A 10,281-nucleotide genomic window follows, 5' to 3' on the forward strand; every position below is an offset into this window, starting at 1 on the left:
ATGAAAGGACTAACCTCTGTTCTTCAATGGGATTTCACATTCTTTGAGAAAGAAATGAACAGGATTGTCTGCCAGAACTTAGTCCTTTTCTTCCCATCTCATCCACTTGCTTTCCCATTGCTCAGTTGGTCAGCCTAAAAGCTCACAAGGAAGAGCTGATACCTCTCACTGCCCATCCTCCTTCCTGGGTTTTTACTTTTCCCTGTTTTTGTATGAAGGTACTTCACCTAGTGGAGCACACACTGAGCCTTGGACCTTTGTGGTAGTGCAAGATCCGCATTTAAAACATAAGATTCGTGAAATTGTAGAAGAAGAAGAGGAAATCAACTACAAAAAAAGGATGGGAGACAGATGGGTTAATGACCTGAAAAGATTGAGGTATGAAAAGTCAATTGCCTAAGGGGTGTGAAGATACCTGTTGTTTCAGCGTAGGAAAGACTTCTATCATTTTCTTTCTTCGTCCCTCTCACTTTTAATGTTTTTCTAACATCTATGTTTGGAAACCAAAACTTCTAAATATATGTAACAATGTGCCTTGGTGGCTCTGGTTCATAAAATTGCTTCCAGTAAAAGGGATTATATGCTCTCTGTTTTGAAAGTTTTCCAAGGACTTGGCTCCATCATTATTTTTTCCTACATAACCTCTACGGCTGAAACACTTGTCCCAGATTTTTTCTGTTGTTTGCCAAACAGTCAAGCTCCCAAAGTCACTGGAAGCTTTGCTACCAACTGAGGAAGCCCCAAGGCCTGTCCCTATCCAAGTGCTGAATTATGCAATATATAATTGTTCCAAATGCCCTCCCAAGTCTGACTGACTTGCTTAACTTCACACAATGGGAAGATGTCTGCTGAGTCCTGGCTTGTCAAATGGAGCACATGCACAAAGCTTGTAGGGTTGACTTGCCCTACTTGTTTGATTATATTACTATTTTCTGGGTGCTTAGGTGCTATTCAAATTTATGTGCTATGCAAACAACTAAATGCCAGAGGTTCTTATGTTTTGAATGACAACAGTAGAAAGCACTCATTTTCTTGTCTAAATCCTGTATCATGATTGTCATTTAAGAAATTTGGAACCAAATGAATTGTGAAAGGGATGAGATACCCAGGAACAGAATAACAATTTTTGCCATTGGAATATATTTAGGTTTAGACCTTAGACAAAAAAGTTTTGAACTTTTCTGACAGCAGGCTTTCCTGCAATGATAAAAATGTTGCTACTGCTGGCTACAGACAAATCTGCAAAATTCCAAGAATTAAATAATCACAAAGGCAAATGCTCATGAGGCCAGTTCATAGATAAGAGGTCAAGAACTATCTCTTATTTGTACGCAATTCCACTCTTCAGAGTGAGCACATCAACTCCTCAGCCAAATCTGTTACAATTGAGAACTCTATTCAAGCTTTTTTTTCTTTCTGAAATGTTTCTATTTAAGTTTAATCCTTTGCAGTAAATGTTCTAAGGTTTAGTCTACTGCTTTAATTGTCATGTACCTTTAGTGCTGCTTTCCAGACAGTAAATGTAACTTACAGGAAAGTGTAAAGGTTGCAAAATAAATATCTTAAACATTCTTTTGCAGAACAAATTGGATCAAAGAGTACTTGGACACTGCTCCGTACCTGATCCTCATTTTCAAGCAGGTATATGGGCGGCTTCCAAATGGCAAAAAGAAGACCCACTACTACAATGAAATCAGTGTTTCCATTGCCTGTGGTATCCTGCTTGCTGCACTGCAGGTATGTTGACAGAAACAGCACACTGTGAGTCCATATATTAATTTGGATTACCTACCGAGACTGTTCTGCCCAAATGAGGGTGGAACTCAGTTTAGATTTTAACCTTTTTTTCTTCTGGATTACTCCAATTCCGGGCAATATGTCTTGGTTTGAGTTTTAACATTATTCTACACAGGTCTACATCTGAGAAGGTGATTCCTCTCCTCAGTACTGGTTAACAGGAAGAAAAATATAATGTAGCTTCCAGAGTTGCCACTCTTTTCTCGGCACAGGCTTCAGCCCCTGTGGTTTCTGCCTTATGCTAACAGGGCTGACAGGCTCTTCAGACTACCCAAGCACGACTGTGTGGTGCCACACTGGCCCCTTCTTTTCAGTAATCCCTATAAAACAGCTTGACACCAAACCACTTTTAGTATACAATGCTGAAAAAAAAATCAGGGACATATTCCACAGAACACGCTGTACTATTTCAGTCAGTCTTTCTGAGGCATTTCTGAAAGTGCACTGGTCTCTAAAGCTCAGCATGTTTGACACCAGCCAGTTAGATTTTCTCAGTGGTTTCTCAGTGCTCAGTTCTGCTTCTTGTACCTGATGTACTCACACAAGTGTTAAATAGAGGAGCTATTCTGATAGTTAACCTGGCCTGTCAGCAGGATAACAGCAAGGTGCCTCCTCTTATATTAGGCCAATTTCCTACCAGGCACTGCCATTTCTCCTCCGTTCTGTTTTGAATGACACTTTCTTTTGTGCATTGCTGCTCCTCAGGCACCATTCAGCACCATCACTATTAGCTCTTCTCCTCTTGAGAAGATCATAGAGATTACTAAACGTGACAGGTGCATTTCCTGGGCACCTCTCCCTGGCTGACTAGTATCTCAAAGCCTCCCAAAATGCTTGCATTGAGTAGACAGAGAGACTGAAATCCACATGTGCAGCTCTCAGGAAGTGACTCAGCTGTGTGATCACACCTTGGATGATGTCAGCTCTTTATTGTTTCCCAGATTTTTTAGGGTTTTTGTGAGGTTTTGAATGAGAGGAAGAGTGATACATAGACTTATTTTGGGATTCTGATGTAATCCATAACAATGGCCACTGTGAGAGACGCCAACAGACTCCTGTGACAACTTCTGAGGCAAAGCCTGTGTCCCCTCTCCCTGAGAGGTACAGCTCTTGAGGAGGAGCTCAAGGGTTCACGGGGCTGTAAGACATCTTCCTGCCAGCTGTATGGAGGCCAGAACTGAAATAGTTCTCTGTATGAGCCAGATTGTAGAATCAGGGAATAGTTTGGTTTGGAATGGATGTTTCAAGATCATCTAGTCCAACCACCAGCACCATGGGATAACTTTCCAATCACATCCCCACAACTGCCTCTCAACTTCCCTGTGGCCATGGATTCCCATCACGCTGGCACAGCAGGCAGGCTCTGGCTCTACAGCACACAGACTCTGCTGCTGCTGCTGCTGTGGAGAACTGCTCTACTTCTCTGTAAGCAGGGCAGACATCCTTTATAGCACCACTGAGGCTGGTAATAAATCAAGTGTTCTAGAGGCTGCAGCCGGTCTAACAAAGCAGAATTCCTGGGCTAGCTGACAGAAGGATGTGTACAGGTGTGGTGGGAACAGCCGCTACAAACAAAGAGCACAGACCTCTGTCTCTCTGTTGCTGTCTGTCCTGCTGCAGAACGCGGGTCTGTACACAGTGACCTCCACACCGCTGAACTGCGGCCCCCAGCTCCGGGTGCTGCTCCGGCGGCCGGCGAACGAGAAGCTCCTGTTGCTGCTCCCTGTCGGCTATCCCAAGAAGGACGCCACTGTGCCTGCGCTGACTCGGAAGCCTCTAGAAGACATCATGGTGGTGATGTGAGCCCAGTGCCAGGGGAAGGAGAGCAGCCCTGCCGACAGCTGAAGTTGTCGCTGCTGTTTCTGTGCATCGTCTCCCTGTGTCGCTGTTGCTCGGGCTGTCTGCACCTCTAATTCTTTTTGTGCTAGTAATCTACTAACAGCAGTGAGGAGTCAAGCACTGTGCATTGGACAGCTGCTGTTACCTATCTGACCAGGGCGTTGTTCCAGGGGATACGTACAATGGCATTTAAATGAGATCATAGCTTGATTTTTCTCATGCATTTTGGGGGTGAATCTCTTCTTGAACTGGAATAAATATTTTCTTTATACTTTTGTGATTGCCACTACACAGTTTTTTAAGAATTTTAATGAAGGTTGTATTAAAAGATACAAAGAAGTCAAACTGAGCTATCCTGTCTTGGCCAGTGTGTGCCGTTTAAATGTCTCTTCCCCTTTACTGTGTTTACTGTGTGAAGAAAGACGGTATTTTTCTCCTATATGGTAGGATTTCTCTACTTGATTGATTCTCAAAAACTTTCTTAAACTATTGAAGCTACGAGTCTCAAGTTGGGGGGAATTTAGTAGGAACAAGGCATACAAATAATTTTCTTGTCACCATTTATTTGCACATGTTCTGGGCACAGTTAGATCATGTGGTAGCTAGTAGTCGTGCCCCTGGAGGGAACTACCATTCTGGTTATCCTGTTCACACCTACTACTATACCAGTTTAACACCCTGAAACCGAGACAGCTTTAGACACCCTGACACGTGAGAGGGGCTTGCACGCCAGCCCCAGTCCGGGCTCTGGGAGCGGCGCGCTGGAAGGGCTGGCGCTGCCCATCCCGGGCGGGCAGAGCCCCCTCGTGGGGCCGCGGCTGCTGCGGCTCCGCCAGCAGCGAGCGGGGAAACGCTGGGAGAGACGCGTCCTTCCTGCAGGGCTCTCCGTCCGGGGAGACACTTCCCCAGCCTCATCTCATCTCTGCTGCATCCAGCGCCAGGCACGCTCAGCCAAATTGGCTTCAGCCGTCCTTGAGGGATGAGATGCTGGAGAGCAGAGCCACAGAAAGGCACCTGGAGGTCCTGGTCAGTGGCAAGCTGAACACGAGCCAGCAGTGCCCTGGCAGCCAGGAGAGCCAACCCTGCCCTGGGGGGCATCAGGCACAGCATGGCCAGCCAGGCAAGGGAGGGGATTGTCCTGCTCTGCTCTGAGCTGGGGTGGGCTCACCTCCAGTGCTGGGGCAGTTTTGGGTGTCACAGTACAAGACGTAAAGTTGTTAGGGAGAGTCCAAAGGAGGAGCAACGAAGATGGTGAAGGAAGGACCTGAGGGAATGGCCTGGAGTTGTGTCAGGGAGGTTTAGGTTGGTACTAGAAAGGGGTTCTTCACCCAGAGGGTGGTTGTGCAGTGGAACAGGGACATGGTCACAGCACCAGCCTGACAGAGTTCAAGAAGCATTTGGACAACGCTCTTGGACGCTCAGTGTGACTCTTGGGGGTGGTGCTGTGCAGGGCCAGAAGCTGGACTCAATGATGCTTGGGGGTCCCTTCTAACTCAGGATATTCTGTGTTCTGACTTAACTCACTCCTTATCTGAAGTCTAACCTGGTCTAGTGGAAGGCTCAGAAGGGGACTGAAAGTACAGGATCCTTAAGGTTCCTTCGAATTCAAACCATTCTATGATTCTACAAGTCAAATCCCATTTACCATCACTTGTCATCTGAGCAAGTGGAGGGGATAAAGTTTTGCAGAGGTACAGATTTTGGCCACGTCAATACCTCTGTCACCTAGTGGGAAAAACTGTTTTATTCTTTGACAGACCATTTTGTTGATATTTAGTAGATATGGCAATGTCTTCATTTGTTGTACTGGCCTGTTTCACATTCTCAATGATACAGCTATGGCAGGAAGTTTCTCCTGCAGGCCTAGTCTGAGATCAGCTCTTGTAACTACAGTCAAACAAAATCTAAAAAGAAAAAAAAAAAAAAAGAAAAAAAAAGAAAAAAAAGGAAAAAAATAAAGAAAAAATAGTAAGTCCTGGATCTACACACTGTCAAGGTCTAAAAACTAGTAAGGGAGATATGGATGAGCTGAACCAAGCCAAGAAGCCAAGGCTGATCACCTGCAGGTGCGCAGTTATCAGGAGTACATGTTAAAGTCACCGTTGCAAGTTTTCCTTCTATGCTGCTCTTGCCCCATCACGTCCCTTCACAAGCAGTTTGTACCTGCTGCTACTACTGTACTCTCTTTAATTCAGAGTTCCCATCAACAGAGGGAGGACTGATTCCCCGCCATGTTGCAATCTTTCCTACAGAAATAAACTCTCAGCTACAGAAATAAATTGTTTCTGCCTGGTCTCAGTCTGCAAAATGGATGACACTCAGAGAAATTTTACTAAATTAATTCAGTTTCAAACAGCAGGAGCTTGCATATATAAGGCTATTTCTACTGTGGTTTTATAACTAAAAGTCCAAGAACTAAAGCAGTTTAAAAAATAGACAAAAAATTGTCACAATAACAAGCATTGGTATATACCAATATACCTTATAACACCAAAGAAGGTGAATGGTTGGTTTTTTTCCTCTGTGTGTTCATTCTGGACACTAAGATACACAGAGTAGTTTGAAAACTCAAGCCCTCACACCCACTAGATAGGAAAGATTCTTATCCAAAAAGCATTTCTGGAATCATGAAATGTAAGTAAAATAAGCTACTTTTTTCTTCTTTTTTTTTTCCTCCCTTAAAAATGCTTATTCACATGGAAATATTTCAGTAGTATTACTACTGCTGATGATACTGCAGAGTCCTTTGTAAATCGTGCTAGTACTCCTGTTGGCAATTCCTGTTGGAATTGCCACTGTTTTCTAACGAATGCACTGTCTTTACTTAAAACACAATTAAATAATAATAAATTTTGCCTTTCCATGCAGTACACTGTTGAATAAAACAAAGGTTAGCATTTAAATTGTTTTACATTTAACTCAGGATACCTGGTTGGCGTTTGCTCAATTACAAGGTAAAAAATGTTTTTTCTGCCATCTGAATGGACTTTCCCATGTTTTCACTAGTGTCTATTGACTGCTGGCCTGGTGCCACCCATCTCCAAGAGAAGTCTGATTTCATCGTCCCTGTATCTTTCCATCAGGTAGCTGCAGACAGCAGCTGGCTCTCTCCATTTCTGGGAACTTTCTTCCTTGAACTGTGTGGACAAATTTGAGTGTATTCAAGGACTCTCACTGCCTGAAATTTGCCAGAAATCAGGTGCAACACACCTGGGCTGCATTTTGCTCTTGAAATCAGGTGCAACACGGTTGGTTGCATGAATCCAGATGATAATTAAAGGAATAAGTATCACATTTGTTGGAACCACAGCCAACTGCCCATCTCCTCCCACTGCAAGGCTGAGTGAGCTGGCGTTGGTTTCAGTCTGCCTTTGAACAGGGAGCTGGAGGATTTTGCAGCTGGCCATGCCATGAGGGAAGCATTGCTCTTGGAGCAGCCCTGCCTTACCCACTCCACAGCCTTCTTTTCAAGACAGGTGAGCCACCACCCAAATGATGCTGCAGAAATTTTTTGAACTAGGACTCTGTTCCACTGGTCTGTATGCCCATCTCCTCCATAGCTATGTGACCAAGTTCAAGATTCCCTTAAATTAGCTGGGCTGTAGTAACCATCTAAGTGCTCTCTGCTTGATGGAAATAGCAGGTTGTCAGTGTTTAGCTTCTTTACAAGTAGTTCAAAACAAAGTGGTGTTACTTTGAATTTGACAGAAATAATTGTTCCCAGGCACAGTTACAGGGTCTGAGCTGGTCCACAAAGATGGACCATTTCTTACAACACCAATTCACACTACTACAATAAAAGTAAAGCAACTTCTGAGTGTGAGGAAGTATCAACTTGGTGCTGTGAACCCCAGATGAACAAAAGCACACAAGCCCCTACCTCAGGTTGTAGTTTTGCTCTGATTAAGCTGCAGCACTTCAAAGACATTTAAGCAAGGAGATGTGCTGTCAGCATCTGATTGATTTATTTCTTTAATTGCTACATAGATGTCATAGGCCCATGAAAAATCAATACTGAGAAATAATCCAGTTTGCACTCCGAGGAGGATCAGCTGTATTTGAATGCCAGGTACTGACAAAACATGAATCCACAGCATTAATAAACTGCTCTCAGCAAAAGACTTGAAAGAAATAAAAATGCAAATGCTAATTCTGCCAGCATATTCAAGTCCTAAGAAGTTTTTGTTTCTGGAAGGGCTTAGCCTTGGCATCATGTTATGCAACTGATGAGACCTCCATGGAGAGGAAGAGGTTGGGCTACTCTATTGTTTTTGAAGATTTCCACCCACCTGAGCTTACTCAAAGCAGAACAGCCATTGTACTCGTGACTTAAACCTCTCAAGGAATTTAATTATTTTTTTGGCTAACATTACCTATATCAAGCATCTCTGAGAGCCAAGCCTTTGCACATGTAGACAGAACTCTCCTGTGCTTGTGGAGTGTAAATTATGAGAACACTTAATTACATCAGAGCTGGGCAACAGTTCCATTCAAATTTAAGGTGGAGGAGTCATTGAAGCTTGAATCACTGCAGCAGCAAATTACCAGTTAAATACACATCCTGTTCCAGGCTGTGTATGTGTATTAACTTAGCTACAAGGTTGGAACTGAGTTGAACTAGTTCTGATAGAAACAGCAAAGGCATTCCAAGAGCCAGGTAACACAGTGTAAGACATGGGAAAACAGTGCTGCTCGGCAAGATGGATAATAACCATGACCCCAAGGCATCAGTCGCCAAGGTTTTTGAGACATACATTTGAGAGATGAGGTCTTTGAAGGATTTTTAAGAGAACTCTTGGGAGTTTTTATGAGGAGCTGCCCTGTGCCTGAGGGTAACTTCTCGTCTATTACTTGAGGGCAGGATCTTGTAGCTGAGACCACAAGTGACTCAGCTTGAAAGAGTGAGACCAGAGTCCAACAGTTTTGCCCTACAGTGTGACAGCATTGGGGAAGTTACCCTGAGGAGCACCTCCTGCAAATACCACGTTCAAAGGGTGAATATTGGGAATCAGATAGACAAAAGCACAGCTGTGGAGACCCACAACAGGCACAGATATGCTTCAAAGAGAGGGACTGCTTTAACAGGCTGCCTTTCATTTTTCAGTTGTATATGCAGCAGGGACATGTAGATTATGCACTGGATTTTAATGAAGTTTTGTGTCATTGTTTTTGTAGTGCAAATGGTCCAAATGTCAGAAGGCTTTTAGCATCTTCAAACTATTCCTTTAGCTCACTCATAGGATAGCACTTATTCATTCAGGTTGCAGAAGGCTGTCACAGCCAATTCTCTGTGGGACTAATGCCAAGGTACCACTCTTGGGTAAAAAGAAATATGCTCCCTAGCAGCTTGCTGTGAAAGATCTCTCCATGCAAGTAGCATTACCAAGTGGAAGGGATAAACAACAACCTGCTGGCTTTGTCTTCCTGGGGCAAATAAAAATGAGATGCAATATAAGTCACCCCTTTTTCAGTCTGAAGATCTTAGTTTGCTTTCAGTACTAGTGTACCAGTAAACTTGTTCTTTGTGGTTTATGAATGAAGAAAAAAGAAACAGAGCAAGACCAGCCACAACTACTAGGCAATGCTAAGTGCCCAAACAAAGGAGTCAAAGAGCTGAGGAGAAAAAGAGCTTTCCTACACTGGCCATTCAGTTTGTTCCTGCTTGTGAACTGGTATGCATTAAATTTAGATCTGACTAAATTTCAGGAAACTAAGTGACCCTTGAAAAATCTGTGTCATTCTTGGAATTATGTGCTAAAAGCTACTAATGAGCAAAGACTTAGCTACTGTCAAGAAGGACAGCACTCCTCTGGTACAGGGCCTTCTATTTCTCAGGGTGCTTTTTAGGCTTAACACAATACAGCAGCTCATTCTTTAATATTGGTCTCCATTTCCCTTTTTGCTGGAAAATGGAGATGGGGCACATGATAGGAGAAGAATAATTTTAAATTCAGTGAAATATAAATATTGGTCAAAGCAAATAGCTGGCATAATCAATAAACAAAGTGATGGACATTAGCTTTATAAATTTAAATTTTAAGTGATCACATATTTTACAGTTTTGCAAAATGGTATAAAGAGCATCCTCAACTTTTAACTAGGGTGAATTATCAATTAACTTTAGTAGCAGCTGGTCCTGAAAAGGGAAGAAAAACTTCAAAATGAATACTTGAAATATTTATAAATAAATTATCTATTTAGAAATCAAAAGCCACTGAAAATACTGACTCATTTGGATTAACTTTCAAGAAGCATGAAAAGAATTGTGATTATTTTTTTTCACTGCTTTGGAGACCAAAGCAGCATATGCAAGTATAATCACTTAAAATAGATTTAGGATCTGTTTCATGCTGAACTGTATTTCAGACTGCCCTTGAAATGAGAAATTGTATTTCCAAACTGTCTACTAGCCAGGATGTCAAGGCAACAACTGATCATCTCTGTGTAGGATTCCAGATTGTGTTTCCGTAAGGATATGTTATGCACTGAACAGGGCATGGTGGCTCATTTCAGCGGCTCAGTGAGATCTGAGAGACAAACATGATGCACAAACCTTAAATACATTGCCCTCAAATGTCTCTGTTTGCTAGATAGCATCATTAATCCGAGGTGGTCGATGGATGCTACCTGACAGGGAGATTTGTT

General features: G+C 43.0%; 1 protein-coding gene across 1 annotated transcript in view; it reads left to right on the forward strand.

The window, feature by feature from the left end:
* Positions 1 to 3,803, forward strand: part of IYD (iodotyrosine deiodinase) — a gene marked incomplete at its 5' end in the record, with an annotated part of 10,987 nt that extends 7,184 nt beyond the window's left edge. Inside the window, 3 exons of the mRNA XM_084201749.1 lie at positions 219 to 378; positions 1,581 to 1,737; positions 3,418 to 3,803. Of these exons, the coding sequence (XP_084057875.1) occupies positions 219 to 378; positions 1,581 to 1,737; positions 3,418 to 3,600 (500 nt within the window). The 3' untranslated portion in view covers positions 3,601 to 3,803. The remainder of the gene's footprint in view (positions 1 to 218; positions 379 to 1,580; positions 1,738 to 3,417) is intronic.
* Positions 3,804 to 10,281: the final 6,478 nt, after the last annotated feature.

Source organism: Fringilla coelebs (assembly GCF_963513975.1).
Source record: "Fringilla coelebs genome assembly, chromosome: 3".
Taxonomy (NCBI): Eukaryota; Metazoa; Chordata; class Aves; order Passeriformes; family Fringillidae; genus Fringilla; species Fringilla coelebs.